Raw genomic sequence first — 17,379 nt, 5'->3', positions numbered from 1 at the left:
CCCTAAAGACAATTGCACTGCACTTAAAAACATTTATGCTGCTTGCTTTAACAAACATACAGCAAAGATTCCTTGATATAAGCTGTTCCTCTGGCACACTTTTAGTTGCTATGGTTGGCTCCTCTCCTATGAGGCCCATAAAAGCTCCTGTTGGAAAATCTGTGACCTGGTGTGGCTTTTATTAGACTGAATGTTACACTTTGATCCCTGACCCTGTGTAACACCATTGCGACTCTGTGTGTTACACAGGTGGCAAGAGACACTCTGGAGGTCAAGTTCTCTATTGATGTAACTGCACTGGGGTGTAAATTCCATCCTGGAGGGGAGCTGATCAGAGCAGAGCTAAAATAGGAATAGGGCTGGCCCTGATGTAACCTTTAACAATGGAGATCTGGAGATAACACGAGTGCATCTCTTTCATACATTATTGAAAGAAAAAGGTGAAGAAAAAGGACACAATCTTTAATATGGATGCAACAATTTAGAAGTATTTACTTCCATCACAATAGCCCTGTGACACTTGGTCTACACTCCCAGCAACAAGACAAGTTAAGCTGCCTTACTTCTTCTACAAAGAGATATGAAACATTTTTTATATGATTGTTCTTTTCCTTGAAGGATTCAAATACAGCCTTTTATAAAGCCACCTTTGTGTAGAGAAATTTAAGGGAAATTTCTATGAAGAGCTAATCTTCTTTTTCTTTTCTGGTGGTACATGGCTTCTCCACATTTTCTGAGAGTTCAAGAGTCATCTTTTTTTCCTTTCCTCTTCCACACAAATGGATGTAACAGTAGTAAATATACCAATACAGGATGTCTGTACCAAATACAGAAATTCTATGAAGTATATGAAAAAAAAATTTAAAAATTAAGTCAAGAAAAATTCATGCATGTCATTAAAGGAGCCAAAAGAAAAAAACAGATCACAAAGCATCTAAAGTATTTGCAAGATTTCTCAGTATTTCCCACTTTATCACAGACTTCTAATTTTTATGTTTTTGTTCTTCATTCCATGCATTTACCTTCAACACAAAAGTTCTTTACCAGTTTCATTTGCAGATCAGTAGAGAGAATACCAACTGCCATGCTCATCCTCTAAGGTTCATCGTGAGTTGAGTGCTCAATTATCAGATCACCCATGCAGATGCCCCAAACTGATTAACTTGATATTTCACTATTAGACTACAAAGCTTAAGATGTTCATCTGCATTTACCCCTGTTTTTTATGTCATCATGCACAGTACATCATCTAAATAAATAACTTCTTAAAAAAAAAAAGTCCCCACTAGAGCCATTCACATCATCCAGGTGCTGCTACAATGTGGTGGCTCTGGCATTCTCAAGTACAGATGTTCAGCATCATGCTCTGTAAAGACTTACAGGTGCAGGCAACCAGATCAAAACTGATCCCAAGAACATCTGGCCAAATGGATGCACTATGCTTTTACAAAGGCATCGTCACCATTTACAGTACCTGCCTTAATTTTTTGATAGAGTTCATTATGCAAGGCGGTGATAATAGCTGCAGAAGAATGAATATGTTTTCACTCAATAACATTTAACATTACAGCTTAAGCAAATTCTCTAAACCTCAGAAGCTACTTTAAGTGAAGCATATTTTAAATAAATAGAAGATTAGGATGGAATTTCTTGTCCTGAGTAGACTTAGCAACAGCAAGGGATTTGACTTTCTCAGTACAACACTTTTTACACTGACTACCTGCTCTATCGATTTCAAGACTTTACAGTTGATTAGGATTTGGAACCAGGGCTCATAAAATATGGATTTCCTATGGATTTCTGTAATTTTCAATGGCTGTGCAAGACCAACAAAGTCCCTCAATGACAGCATTCTTTGTGCCTCTCTGCTGGTTTAAGTGTACCCTTCTCTGTACAAGACTGTTTCCTTGAAATTCATGCATTCCTTATTTCTCTACACTAAATATGCATCAAGACAAAACTAGTGAACAGGTTTAGTTCAGACTCACAGAGACACAGATATTAATAGGTTATGACTAATTTTTCTTTCCTTTCTGGACATAAAGGCCAGAAGGGAGAATGAATTTTCAGCATGTAATCACTGAAGGTATGTTGGTACCAAACCAACTTCTATGATACTATTCATGCAAACTCAGCCTTCATCAAGAGTAAGCTGGAAGAACAAGAAAATAAAGTGGGAAGTCCAGAACATACTGAATTCAACACAAGCTTTCAGAGAATTCAGTGGATTTCACCCTACCATTTTCTAACTATAATTTTCATGCAGATTCAAGCCTTTGGCCCACTTTTATAGCAACAACAGTGACAGTACCTTTGTACTTTGTCTACTCTGTAGAAAAAGACTTGAAGCCAAAATCTGCCTTGTAAATCACCATGTAAATCTAAACAGCATTTATTAGTGACCAAATTTACACAAGAGGATATTCATCTGACCCTAAGTTGTTTGTACCCTACACAGTCTACAAAGCAAGAAGGAGAACACACCTTTATTTTGACATGGGCTGCTCCTATTTTGCCTTTCATATTTTTCTAATACATTGAATAGGATTTGGGTTTTTAATCCTGAGGCTCCTGGATTTAACACTAGAAACTCAGAGTTGTGTGCACTAAGCCAAATGCAAAAAGTCACTACACTGGCCTAAAAGATGAGTGAAATTGTCCTACAGTTTTCTGTTCTCAGACTCCAAAATTTTATTCCATAAAGCCTAGGACTGAAGAGACACTGCTCTCCTTAGGAGCACTGATAACACATCTTTATGCTGCATTTTCTTGGTACACAGATCTGTAGCTAACAGAGAGTGAGGTGTTCAATAGTAGTTAGGTAACTAAACCACGATGCAGGACAAAGGGCTTGCATTAATCCCCACTGAATCACAGAACTGAATTCCACTGTCCAGCTACATCTACTCTGCCATGAGAGATGTGAGGGGTGCACAAACCAACACCAAGGAAATCCAGGGGCATGGACTCTGCCTGCTGCCAGCCTGCACCAGTGCGCTCTGACTCCATCACCAGCTGAAAACCACCTCAGGTGCACCTGCACCAGCACAGCCACACAGCCCAGAGCTGACACAGCCAACAAATAAACACTGCTCTGAGGGAGAAGAAATGGAGTTGGGTTGTGTTTGTAGGTGCAAAGCAAACTCAGTAAAATCTAAAGTGGACAGCTACTCCAGAGTCAGGAGCACAGAAAGGACCTTGCAACTCAGATGTGAACATGCACCAGACTAGAGAGGCAAATGCTCTCAGGCAGTACACAGAATATATCCAAACCTGGGGTTTTATTAACATTTTCTCAACTAAAGTATTCATGGGTAGTTGGTCAATATATATAAAAAAAAGGAAGCAACCTAACTGATGGATTTTTTCCCCCAAAAAACATAAGTCATTGTTCATGGAAAACTATTTCTTTTTAACCATCACTTTAAAGTCAGATATTTTTCACCATTTTCATTTGCTTCATATGTACACTTAATTTTTTGTTTCAGAAGGAAAACTCTCTGAAATACTGGAAGACCAATACTACAGACCCCAAAAGCTCATCTGAATCTAAAATAAAAAAGTTAATTGTAAGCATTTCATTAAACAAAATAAAAAAATGTGAGAGTTAACAAGCAACACTGAAACAAGTGATGCAAAATACAGCGTCAGTGCCCATGGTGGCAAGTGATAGCAGGAAAGCTGTGGCAGGAGTAGTAGCAAGCGCAGCAAATGACAGTAATGAGGAATCTTCTCAGTAAAGAAGATCGTTATCAACACTATGAAAACACAACAGCAAACCTCTGCAGAGCGTGGCCTGCGCAGAACCAGACTCTTTGGATAAAAGAACTCAGATGAGGAATGCTGTCATGGAACACAAAAGGGAAAAATGAGTGAAAAGGAAAGCAGTTTCCCCAGTTCAGTGGTTAAGCTCTTTTTTTCAATCAAGTTTTTATCATCTGCTTGTGTTATAGTTTCTGTTACTTACTGACCGCTGCAGAATCGTAACAGCCAGACAGTTGTAAATAAACACCAAACTATATATTTTTGTAACATGCATATGGTTGCTTTGTTTTCTGCTTGTTTTGTCTTTTCAAACTTCCACAAATATCCATGGGGAAAAGATCTAAAGCAACCATTGCTTTTCTGAACTCCCTCTCAGATCTTGACCAGCTCAAATGCTGATTAGTTTATATCACAATTCAGTCACTGAGAGAAAACAGAACTTGCTGAAAACTTCTGAAGTTACTTCAGTGATGAAAGGGTTTTTGTTTTGGTTTGTTCTACAGGGAAAGGAAACCCAGCAAGCAAATAGGCAACGGCACTGGCTTTTTGCAGAACCACCAGAAAATCTAGGCCTGACTCTGAATAAAAAACTAAAATTCAATCAAAGTACATATCCCAATTTAGTGCTGACATGCTCAAATAGCAAATAGTATTCCCAGTTTTGTTTGTTTCTGTACCTACCTGTTTGCTACTGTCTTCATTTAGGTCAACAGGATGAAGCACATGTCAAAGCCATCAAAGTGAACTCCAGCTGATATTAAAATAAGGTTCTGACTTTGCACCAGAGCAGACAATCTACGATGTATCACAGAAGCTAAAAATGGCGCATCTCAGCCAGCTTCAGTAGGGTGCATTCATCAATGCCTTTTAAGGACCTATTAAACCTATGAAGGTCTTCTCCAGGAGCATGGTGCTGCAGGACAGCTCTGCTGTCACACTGCTCAGATGCTCCCTCAATCTGCCTTCTTCAGCTTCACATCCTCTTCCTCACTTAGGCAATGCCTTGCAGGTGAGTGATTCCATTTATTTCCCTCACTTCAATTAAAATTAGCTGAGGGGGGAGAATACTGACAAAAAGGGAAATACTTGAAGAGGACTACAGCCATTTCCATGGGGAATGGAAACAAGCAAACTGATTTATGAGGTCAGCTGGAGAAGGCTAATAAGGGCCACAGTGTAGTCAGGAGTGCTTTGATAAAACTCCTGGGTCCAAGTGAAAGGGAGGCATTGTACTGCAACCAAGTACTACAAGGCAAAAGCATTCTGACACTTAAGCATGGCCAAAATACTGTCTTACATTCAAACTGTTAAATGAGGAAGAAAATCCAGTCTGGCATCATTTTCCATTCTCTTACAAAATGTCAGGATAGGGCAATGTGTGAGTGCTGGATGGTACCTGCACTGAGGTTTGGCCATTCTAGACCACATGCCCATCTAGGGCCAGTTATGGTTTTGCCCACACTAACCCTGCTCAACAGCATTTTACCTGCTGTTACCTATGAGCATAACAACTTCTCTGTGGGGCTGCTTTACAGACCAGTGTAGTGGAATAAATGCTAGAGGATGTGGCTTCCTGTGAATGAGACCCACACAGAATACAACCCACAGGATGTCACAGGTATCTCCATACCAGTACCTCTTAGTTTCCTTATCTGAAAGACAATTTATTCATATGCAGTCTCTAATATTCATATCCTGGAAAATGAGCTAAATTCTAGGGACCAACTGAGACATCAAAAAGAGAAAATTGTCCAGAGGATGAATCAGTGAATAAGGGGTCAGAATTGCCTGGTTCATGCAAAAAGCCAGGCTCTAGCATGTATCAGAGTGCAGCATTATTGTCACCGAGGATTTGACCCAGAAAGTTTGTCTGTATATGCTGATGTAACTCCAAGGGTAACTGTGGCTCTTTTTGGCATTCAAATCAGGACCACTTTAGGTTGAGGCTCACTTGGATGGCAAAGAAACAAGAGTTCATCTTGTCTAAATGCTGCAAATAACCACGCAGAACAGGGGAGAACTATAGAGCAATTACACAGATGTGCAAAACCACTAAAATATATGATAGCATTTGCCCTGTTCATATCTTCTCCTTAGGAGTCTCTCTCACAACAATTGAGATATGAAATGAAGTGTCTTAGATACTTGGCCACGTCTGTATGTCAGTAAATGACACTATCTTTAAGGCAGTGCACTGAGACAGGTATGTGAAGGTGGTAAGCCTAAAAATCAGAGCAATACCTCTGAAGTGCCTCCACTGTATATTCTGCCAGAGTTGTGACAGCTATGCGAAAAAAACATGGAAAAAGTCACTCTTTTAAAAACAACATTCAATTATTGTGTGTGCAAAAGGCATGGTGTGTCAGTGAGCCATGAATTCAGCTTACCCGGAGTTTCTCCTCAGACTTAGTGGTTTGCTTACAGTCGGGATGCCAGACAGTGGAACCTGAGGGAGGACAAACACAGCTTTATTCAGGGCAAAGCAGTTGACTTCTGCTCATTGCAAGCCAGTTATTACAGAGAATCTCTTCATTGCATCAGATGCTGAATCTGTATGAACTATGAGAGTAATTCACGTTAAAGTCTAGCTCATGGGAAATACAAGGGAAACAAAAAGTATTCAAATCCTTGGTGTACCTACAGCAGCTTTGTCCTGAGGCTGTCAAAGCACTTTGCACACATTCTTAATTAAAACTCAAGCAGCCCCAAGCAGCAACAGTCAGCAAGCACCAGCTGGAGGAACTGAAAGAGAGAGGATTCCTCTGGCAGGTTGGAGGGTAAGAGCAAAGGAACTGGGCCACAGTTACCTGATCTGTTCTCCCCTTATGTACTGCCCTGCATTTAAAAAGGAATTACTGATTGTAAGTCCATTGAGAAATAGGTATCATACTCGATTACTGCAAAGTACTACTCAGACGACATCTTCCGTCATGCAAAATGCATAAGGAAAAGCAAAATTTAAAAATTGCCAGTGCAAGAACCAGGGCTGTGTGTGACCCAGCGGCAGTGGGTGAGAGTCCAGGATGACAGGTGGTGCACAGCTGCACATGAGAGCCTCTCCCTGGATCCCAGCACACCAAACCTGCCTTTGGCACACACAGCACTTCTACCCTGTGCCCTGGTGTGTGGCATTGGGGCTTCCACACAGCATATTCCAGCTATATATCCTCCTAAAAAAGTCAAGTCCTCTGCTGTTTGTTTCCCAAAATATGAGATTCTTTCTTATGCTGTAAAGTAGGAATATCCTGCTGTCCTCAAGGACTGAGTGATGTCAGGGGCCAGAAGCATTTCCATCTCATTTCAGCTGTCCTCTGAAACAGAGTGTAAGCTGTGGTCACTGCTGGAAAGCTGCTGAAGGCATTGGCCAAGATAAAACAGAGCAGAGACTAACACTGATTTTTAACACTGACTGCAGCTGCAACCAAATTCATCCTTCATTCCAGTCACCACAAAGCCAACCCAGAGCCCTGACTGTCTGCAGGGGGGAACATCACCTCTTGCCTCTGCCCACAGAGAAACCAAACAGAGCCAAGCCCAGGTCTCCTGCTGGTGACTAATAGCTCAAAAGCTGCCAGAGGAAACCCCACCCTCAGAGGACAGGAGAAGGATGTGTCAGGGCCCCTGGAGACTTTCTTCTAACATGGCTTGGTGCAGAAGTAAAGAGCAGCAGGGATCGTTTCACTGCCCAGCAGTTCACAGCACAGCCATCACCAGGAGAGGAGAGAATGCTGTGACTCTGGAGCAAGGTCTGAGGTGTCTGGCTGTGAGTCTAAGCTGAGGAAGAAGAAACTGTGCCTTTGGCAGAGGGAAGCCATCAGACACCAGGGAGAAGTGCACCGAGAGCCTTCTCTGTAAACAAACAGCAGCCTCAGAGCCAGGAGCCTGCAGAGCCTGCAGGATCAGAGGGAGCTGTGCCCTGGCCAGCAGGAGAAGGAGAGTGCAGGTTACAAGGCTGTAAGTTCATGTTAAAAGAAGTGATCTGAGTAATACTCCTCTGAATATGACACCTATTGCTCAAGGATGAACTAAGACTCAGAAGATGCTAGTTCAAGTCTCAAATCCAGCTCTGAGCTTCCTTCCTGTGTGGCCCTGAGAAAAATGATCCCCATTCCTCTGTACCTCATGCTGGAATTTATAAAGTTAGAGGGTTTTTAGGAAATGGTTAAAAAGGAATAGGCTTCAGACTGAAGTTTTAATAGCATTGCAAATACAGTAAAAAAGTTTTCTAAACAGTAGAGCATACGTAACAAATAACAATAAACTTCTGTAGAACTAGTTTATAGATAGCAATAAAAGTAAGCGCGAGCTCTTAACATAAATTCCCACATATTCCCCACACCTCACTGTCAGATTCATGGCAGGAGTTGATGATCTTAGGAGTCTTCCCAACCCTAACAATTCTGAGATTCTTTTCTGTTAAACTTTCCCTACCATCAATGAGAAAGCTGTCACTGCCTTTCGGGCAGTATTTATCACAAACTGGGACAGTTTAGGGACACCCTGTGGGAATGCTGAAAGTGAACAAGAAATACAGGAACCTGGATGTCATTTTCATGGTGAAACCTAGCTAAGGGTTGTAGAGTTCCTTTCACAAAATGATAAAGAGATTTGAAAGATGTGACATTCAAAAACCCAAATCAGACAGAGTAGGATTAAAAAGTTAAATGTACACATTTTTTGTGATCTTGAACTCAGAGCCACCTGCATTTTGTAGATACTATTTATCCAAACTGTTTTGAAATGCTTGCAAGGGTGCAAACTCCCAAGCTGCATCACTCCTCTCTTCTACTGCTGGAAACAGCGAACTGTGATTATTTCCATTCTTAACATTTGTTCGTTTGCTTACCTGGCAAACATCAACTAACATGCTCATTTATTTAGTTTTAAACTTTGCACATACCATTATTTCAACACCAGCATCTCTCTAAATACTGGGCAATTCTAGCTCAGCAACAGCCTTGTGGGGCAGCCCATAAAAGAATGTATTACCAGGAAGTCGATGGGAAAGAGAAAGTTTCTGGTGCTGCTTCATGTGTTGGAGCAGTGCCAAGCCAGAGTGTTTCTGCCAGCATTATTCCAACCATCCTTAACATAGAAAGCCCCAAGACAGAGAGCTTTGTTTGCAAAAAGGCAATGTTCTCCTTTTGCCAGTTTCCCAACATTTCTAATACAAGTTCCTACCACAATCCTGCCAGGCTTCTCTATTATACAAAGCAATACCAAGACAGTGCTTTCCTATTCTAGGGAGAGGACAATTACAAGTGAGATGGGAGCCACCTATTTTTGTGTATTTTATCAACAACATGATTTTTGTTCTAGCTTTATTGTCGTGGTGTTGTATTCCTGTTTCAGAGAAATGCTTGGAATGCTGTTATTCTGCACCCTGGGGGCAGTGATTTGGATGGAGCCAGGATATGCATTTCAGCTGAGAGCTTTGCACAGGAAAGGCTTTTAGGTCCTCACACTTCCAAGCAGGCTGAATTCAGCAAGGAAAGCTTTGGCAGCACAGTCTGCAGCACACTCAGCAATTACAGCATTTAGCCAGAAAACATCCTGTGAACAATAAAGCAATGCACTTTGAGGTGCTCCTCCCCTGAGCACCAGGAACATTGATTCATAACCACAGAAAGAGAGGTGCACTGAGAAGAGAACAGCAGATCAAGCTGCTGCCAGGTTTCTCTCCTCTCCCCTTTCCTACCACCTGAACTTGTCCAGGACAAACTCCAGCCTAGTTTAAGTAAAAGTGATACCTTCTGTCTTATTTTGATCTGTAGGATTTGCACCAAAACCTGCCCAATTAACCCAAAGTCCCACTCCCTGCTAGACTGCTGCAAATGGCACTAGCTGGAGATGGTTGTTATTAGTTAATGACAGCACAGGATGATCTGAAGCTCATTTTGAACTCTGCCTGTACTTTATCCCACCATCATGTGAGGAAACTAAGATGTGCCAGATGCTGTAAGTCCTGCTTTCAAGTTAGTTTTTCCAATTTTCCATCAGAAAGCAGCAGCTCCCACCCAGCCCTCTTGCAGCCTCTCCTTGCTCCTGCCAACAGAGCAGCTCCACCATTTCACATCCTGCTCTGGGCACAGCTGGAATAAGATGACTGAGGTATGAGGTCAGGGAGAGATGAGAGAGAAGGACTGCGAGGAAGGACAAACTACAAAATAAAACACGTCAGCTTCAAAGGAATGCCTCAACAATATTATCCTATTTTGGAACTCCTCCAGTAAGAACTTCTCAGGATTTCAAGAAATGGCTGTGACAACACTTTCATATTTCTTTCACTATTCTTCTACTTTACAAGTACATCAAGTTTCCTAACCTAAGTGCAATATATAAAATCCCAACATGTATCTGCCTTTTTCACTTTTATTTCTGGCTTACATAAATGGGTATTATACATCCTTCTACCAACAGTAATACTACAGCAAGCAATAAAAATAACTTTATAGTGAGTATACCACCCTCTCAGAGAGTAGGTGGGATTCAGAACAAGGATACCTTTCCATCAAAGAAAAGAAAATATTCTTTTTTATGTGAAATGATCACAAAGAAACCAAGCTTGGCAATAACGGGGAGTGCAAGACTCTTAACAATAAAGGAGAGCTGAAAATAAACAGACAAGAAAGAGGTGGCTATAGAAATATATAAAAATAAAGTACATGGGAATAAAAAGAGATATATGACCAGATAAAAGGGAAGTAGGCAAGGGTAGCAAATATAATTAAGAACTGGTGGAGAGACTCTGTCAATGTGCATGAGGAACGAGGTCTACCTGGTTCAAAGCAAATTCACTGCAGCTTCTGCAAGATTTTCCTTTGCCTTTTACAGTTTGGAGTGGAGTCCAGAACAGCACAGAAACTGATCAGCAGAAATCAGGGGAAATCCCTTCACTTTGTCTGGTATCTCACACACCATTCTGGGGTTAAACTATCCATGAGATGTCAAATTCAGAGGCCTAATAGATTTCATCTTTTAGCAAGTACAGGCTGCCTCAGCAAGGGTGCAGAGTCCCTGCAAAGCCACAGGTATGGCCACCTAATAGAGCAGAAGGGTATCAAGTGAAAAAATATGAGAATACTACTGAGGACAGGATGACTATAGCTCCCCCTGGACATATTACATGGGGATGGTTTATAAATTCCTGAGGTCTGTGACAGAAAAATCACAATGTTTGATTTTCTTCTTTTGGAATGGAGACAGCCTTACCTTGCAGATACATTTCTTCTCCTTCTGTGAACATTTGGTTGCATCTGCTGCATCGTGCACAGCTTGGATGATAATGCTTGTCACCTGCCTAAACAAAAACAAAAAAGGCACATGAGGGACAAATGCATTGCATTGCTTTCTGAGCACCTATGATTTTCTGGCTGACCATTGCCCTTTTTCTTCTAGTTCACCTGTTTTGCTACAAGCTTGCCCTCATGATGTGACAATAGCACTGAGGATGTGAGCTGTGCCTCACTGCTTCAGCCCTGAGATCTGCCCTGTCCTCAGCAGAGGCCAGCAGTGGCTGCTTGGGGAAAAGTCTGTAAGAGAAAAGGCAGCACAGAACAGCCCTTCCCCTTCATACCTTCCCATTAGAGCAATCAGTGTCCTCCTGGCTAGGAGCTACATCACAAGGTCCGTGTTCTCCAGGATTTGACAAACATATTTTTAAATCACCTACCAGTCCAAGGCAATGAATGTCACACTGCAGCTCATTTGTGTGAACCTGCTGCCTCCTCATTTTGCCAATTAATGAGTTTTCAACCTGCCATTTCATTCCCTGGCCGCCTTCCCTACACTGCTGCCATGGGTAATAGTAAAAAAACCTCTCTAGAGCCACTTCTGGGACCATTAATCTAATTCCCAGATCCCTGACTTCAGAAGCTGCACCAGCATAGACAGCCTGAGCTGAATTTGAACTCCTGCTGAAAAGGTCCTAAATACCCTAGATCCTGTTACCCAAATCCAAATCCACTGAGTCATTCAGTCTCTTAAACACATTGATACCATTAATAGGTAAAGCTGATCAGATTTCAGGCCTATAAGGACAGGAAAAATCAAGGCATAAATATTAATGCGATTTCTTCTCTTCAGGAGACCAAAGCAATCAATACATTAGCTTCCCCACATCATAAACTGAGCACAAAGTGTCCACATCATGCTTTTAAATAGAAAAATTATTAATGATAGAATGACCCCTCATAGTGACAAGTAAAGAATTCTAAAAGTCTTTGAATTTGTATCTGGCTTTCCAAACAAATTAACCTCAAGTCCTTTTTCACAATTATTCCCCATCCACTGAGATGCTATAAGGACAAAATAACTGTTTACTCTATAGCTGACTTGTAAAATGCCATCAAAACCATCTCCTACCTCATTGTACTTAAGACCATTAGCATTACTAAATTCAACCTTTCATTTTGTCTGTTGAGAATAACAACATAGTTTTGCTTCACATATGACATTGATTACACAGGCTTTTTATTGAAACACACACATACACACACACACACAGAGACAGACATACATATATATATATGTATATTAGATGATGAAGTACATGGATTGAAGTACCTGACAGCTACCAGAAAATCAGCTCTACCACCCAGCTCTTCTACAGCTAAAGTTGCACCATTCAATTTTAATAACTCCCATCCAGGAACTTCAGCAGTACAAGGCCAGAGAAGAGGACTCAGAGTGCTGTTAGTTTAGTTATACATTTCACTGTTCAGCTGCAAAAATCCTGCGCTTCTCTTAATCAGATCCTGCATTTACTGTTGATTCTTGCACTTTAGGGACAAAATCCACCAGAGTAATGGGATTTAGGTGTTCTTAGTAAAGCAGATTTAGAGCTATCAGGCAAAACAGGGTCTCTATTAAAAGGGAAAATGAGAAGTCACTACAAAATCTGCTCACTCAAGGAAGAAAAGCTAATGAGGGAGAAAACATAGAAATTATGTTTGACTTGCAGCAACAAAGCTAATATTGAACTGAGAGAGAAAACACAGTTAATGCTCATTCCCTATCATTTTCATTACTGGCTGCCTTCTTCATCTCTCACTCTCCCTAGCAATTATTTAACCTCTCAGGTGTCCAACTAGTTTCATTCAAGACTGGAATTTATAAGATAAAGAAATCCAGAATTCATCACATTATTGTGTGTAGACCTGTGGCCTCTGAAGTTTAATTTTCTTGGGGAAATTTCTGATAAGCTACTGTCTAGGGAATAAATTTCAAACCATGTACACCTACCTCTTCCCAACTGCCAGAGGGATCAATTTCAAGTTTATCAGGTCTTTCCCTGAGACTGAAACACTGGCTAAATTTTATCCTGGTGTGAGTGATGATGAATGAACACCACATCCCAGATAACACAGCCCTGCAAGTCCAAGTGAGAACACACCCTGCACTGGAGAGGTTTTGGGGCAGTGACATACCAGAGCAGCTGTGGTTGTTGTTAAACACTTCCAAAACAGTTTCATGAGTCTTCTGCCTCTGAAATGTTTCCACAACTCATGAGTGTAGAAACTCTACAGCTCTACCTTCCTACAGCAGGTATTTGCTGGAGAACATTCTGAATCTCAACTAATTCAGGACTCATCTTGCTATGCCTGACTAGCTGTGATCATCTGGGAAAATGGATGCTAAAAATCAGTCATTTATAATATATTAGGACAGACTTTTGCATCTACAAGTCAATGAAATATTCACACTTTGTAGACATCTGCTTTTGCCCTAATAGGGCTACTAAACCCTCATTCAGTGTGTTCAGTGTGCAACTTTCTGGGATCTCATGCTACTGTGCTGTGCATCAAAAGGTTTGCACTTCAGTCCTCCAGAAAACACCGATGAAGTGCACATTTGCCCCAAATGTTCTTCAGTCAAGGTGAAAGAGGGTTAAAGGCTCTGTCTTCTCACTCAGCTGTCCTGAGTGAGAGGTGGCAGAACAGAGGCACTGGGTTACACACTGTGTGCACCCAGCTGAGACACCTCTACCAGTCTAAAAGGTAAATAAAGGGTTTGGGGGTACTTGAAGCACCAGCTGAACACCACCGTGTGAGCTGCTGTACAACCCTGTCACCCTGCTGATGCTCCAACAAGCACAGTGCTCATTTGCCTTCACTTGATAAACTCTGCTTCTTTGGGGACCTCCTGAAGACAAAAATGTACTGTCACTTCTGGCTGTCAGGGAAAGCAGTGCTGGCTATTGCAAAAATTATTCCAACCCAGGAGCTGCAAATACACCTGCAGACAAGCTGACACAACCTGTCCCAAAAAAAGTCCCTGCACTGAGCACTAACCCCGAGCTAACAGCACTTCAAAAGCCAAGGGCTGTATTTTCTGAGTCCAACCCTTCTGCCCCCACTTCCTACAAGACTAACTTTTATTCTCTGAGTGCTTGTAAAGCTCTAGGCTGATTAAATAAATGTTTTCCTCTTTGGTGAATGTGAGAGCTTAAGATTTCCTATTACTCATGCCTTCAGCTCCGTCCTTCCTTCCAGAACAACAGTGAACAAGAGCCAGAGAGAACAATAACAAGAATCACACTAGGAGAGCTCACATGCCAGTGGGTCTGGTAGAGGAAGAACTAATTACCAACACACATGTTCTGCTGGCCAAAGGACACAATTAAGTGCATATTTGCTGTGTTACATTTGCACAGCTGCACTCGTTCACTCTCCTTTCAGAGATAACTCAGCAGTCACTAACAGAGAGCTTTTAAACATGTAGAAAGCTTTGCTTTTCTCTTTAAATACTACCAAAACTATTATGTAGTTGAAAGAGTATCTGAGAATCTGAGAGTAAAAGCACTTCCCTTTCTTCTTTTTTTTTTTTTTTTTTTTTTTTTTAGTTTTTATGAACAGTTATTATAGGCCCATTTGAGAGACAAACCTATCCAATATCTATTCCTGCCATGACTCTGAGGAGAATGACTTGATTTCTTAACTCTCCTAAGGACTTTGCAGCAGCACAAAGAATAATTCAGACTCATCTTTCAAACCCCTTAAGGAATGTCATGAATTGTAAAACAGGAACTGTGGCAGTAGCCTACCATTTTCCACTGAAGCTTTATTTTAATTACTTGCAGAGGTCACAGAACCTTCAACCCTGTTTGATGTTCAGTGTAACATCAAATTCCATTGTTTCCTTCTCTGCAGGCTTCTGTGATCTCACGAGTGGCTGGAATAGCATAAACACCATGAAGACCAAAATTTGCTTCTAATAACATCCTGACCCAAACTATCCACTCATTTTTCCCAGGCTCTTATCTGTTGAGCAAGTCACTACAAATATCTGTGCTCAGAAAAAAAAAAAACAGAAGTGCAGTTTCTTTGCTTCCAAAGGATTTCAGAATCTACCATAAGTTTCTTTATTACTCCCAATGGAAGGAAAGTGTAATAATTTTTTGCTTTAATTAGTCCTTGTCTAATATGCATCTTTAAAATTTGGACCTTCTAAAGCTGCTGTTTACACTCCTGTCACAACATCTCAATAGAAGCAGCTCTCAGCAGAGCCTCTGCCTCTGTTCAACCTGCAGCAGGATGGAGCAGCAGGAAGCAGAGCTCACACTGGCAGTTCCCAAGCTGGGGGAGCTGCAACAGACAGGGCTGGGGAAAAGTGGGAAATGGAGCGTGAGGCTGTGACTGTAAATCTGAATGACAACAGGCATGGAAGGGACATGGGAGACCCTCTGAGCCCACCAATGGCTGCTGGGCTGCCTTGGGGGAGACAAAACCCCAGCTGCCCTGCTGGTAGGAGCACTTGCACTGTTCATTCATGCCCAGTGTCTGATTTTATACAAAAAATACTTCCCAGCATTCCAACAGTGACTGACAATGTCGTGCTGCTATATCCCTTAATGGATGGACCGTAATAAACTTTGTAACTTATTAATGTTAATTCCATCCACAAACAATAGTGTCATACCCATCAGCTGCTGCTGACAGCAGTGCAATTATTCACTGCATGGAATACAGCTTTCCTTGTAGCAGAGATGTGAGTAATCACTCAGGTTAAATCCCCAGCTGTGAAACTGCTCTCCTGGCATGAAGAAACAGCCCTTGTGGCAGCTGAACACCACCTGCACTTGGTTTAGTAGGATTCTAGAAGTTGCTTGTGATTGCACTGTCAGCTCTTCTTGAGTTCTCACTTTCCTGCAACACCCAAAGTTGAGCAAGCTGCACACACAGGTGAGATGTTCAGCTGTCAATTATGGTCTTTATGGAGCTCCTCATTCTGTCTTTACAGGGCAAACCCACCTATTGCTACACACAGGGCCAAAGCTGAGAATTCATGTTAACTGCACAGTTAACAGCAGGTCAGTAGAGAGAAGGGAATTCAACTAAACTAAGAAATGCACCCACAGGAGGCCAAAGTGGCTGGCTTGAATCTTGTGGGCAGTACAAAGGAGCAAAGCAACTGCAAACACAGCTTTACTGCCTACTGCCAGGACTGCAGCATCATCTCTGTTAGGATCTTATGTCAGATTTAAGCACCAGAAACCTAACCCCACTAACTGAATATGTAGTCAAATCAGAAGCAATCCAGAAGAAATATATGCACTGTATTTTATATTTTGTTACGTTTCATTTTATCTAATATTTTATGTCTATAATACAAATCTGTGAGTTCACTACCTTCATTACCCCTATTTTAGGTGCATATGAAGGCAAAATCCAGCACTATTTAATTTTCTTTTAAACTCCATTTTTTGCAATTATTACTTTTTAGTTCTGAACTCCTCATCAGCAAGTATCTGACACAAATCCTTTCTCTATTTCTCAACAATGCTGGAACAGCTCCAGTTTATAAGTACAGGTGTGGGCTTTCTATAGCTTCTGTAATCTTAAGGCTTTACAAAGCATTAGATAAGTAAATATTCCTTTCTCTTGCATTCATTTTGCCCAGCATGATTTTTGACATGAAAAGATACTTCTGAAACTGAAGGACCTGCTTCCAGCCACGTTCATATTGGATTTGTAATTAGAATTAACCAGCAGATTTACTTTACAGTAGCTCCACCATAGTGTCAAGGCCTTTCCAAACAGCCTAGTGCTGGAATAGCTGTAATTTTGACTCCAGCAGGCAGCAAAAGCCCCGTGCTGACTGCAGGAGTGCAGTACAGGAGTGCTGAGCTGTGCTGAGTGCCCCATGTCTGCAGCAGGGTGTGAAACCATTCCAGCCCCATCTCCAGCCTGCTGGGAGCAGAGCCCTTGGCTTGGTTCAGTGCTGAGTGCCAGCCCAGTGGCACAAGTGCAGGGACAGCAGGGGGCCCTGGGAACGGGTTTTGGGCTGGATACACACAATATCCAATCTTCCACAACACCGGCAATCTCCCACTCCCCAAATCCTCCTCGAGCTCTCTCTCATTAGGGGATGACAGAGCCACTGAGTTAGCAGGAATTTGGAATTGAGGGAGACACCACCCTGTTTCTCCTTTTAACTCTGCACATGCTGGTCCCTCAACCCCCTCCTCAAATACCAGAGCCTGATGTTGTGCATTGGCAGGTCACATCCACTGCAGCTGCATTTGCAGTGCTGCAACAACAGCTCCCGAATGAAAGCAACTTGAATAGGAAAGAACTTCCTCAGTCAGTAGAAATACAGCTGACTCCAAGCTGC

The 17,379-nt window shown here is 41.7% G+C and overlaps 1 protein-coding gene across 13 annotated transcripts in view; it reads right to left on the bottom strand.

The window, feature by feature from the left end:
• ABLIM1 (actin binding LIM protein 1) overlaps positions 1-17,379 on the bottom strand; it is a 190,111-nt gene that overhangs the window by 40,101 nt on the left and 132,631 nt on the right. For 11 of the 13 annotated variants that reach the window (XM_063163149.1, XM_063163161.1, XM_063163151.1 and 8 more), the window contains exons 7-9: positions 10,978-11,065; positions 6,153-6,211; positions 3,781-3,843 (exon numbers count right to left, since the gene is read on the bottom strand). In XM_063163149.1, the coding sequence (XP_063019219.1) occupies positions 3,781-3,843; positions 6,153-6,211; positions 10,978-11,065 (210 nt within the window). The remainder of the gene's footprint in view (positions 1-3,780; positions 3,844-6,152; positions 6,212-10,977; positions 11,066-17,379) is intronic. The other 2 variants (XM_063163152.1, XM_063163156.1) reach the window with 1 other exon arrangement.

The sequence above is a fragment of the Melospiza melodia genome, chromosome 9, assembly GCF_035770615.1.
Source record: "Melospiza melodia melodia isolate bMelMel2 chromosome 9, bMelMel2.pri, whole genome shotgun sequence".
Taxonomy (NCBI): Eukaryota; Metazoa; Chordata; class Aves; order Passeriformes; family Passerellidae; genus Melospiza; species Melospiza melodia.
Note: the sequence above shows the minus strand (reverse complement) of the source record. Positions and strands in the feature narration are given on the sequence as shown.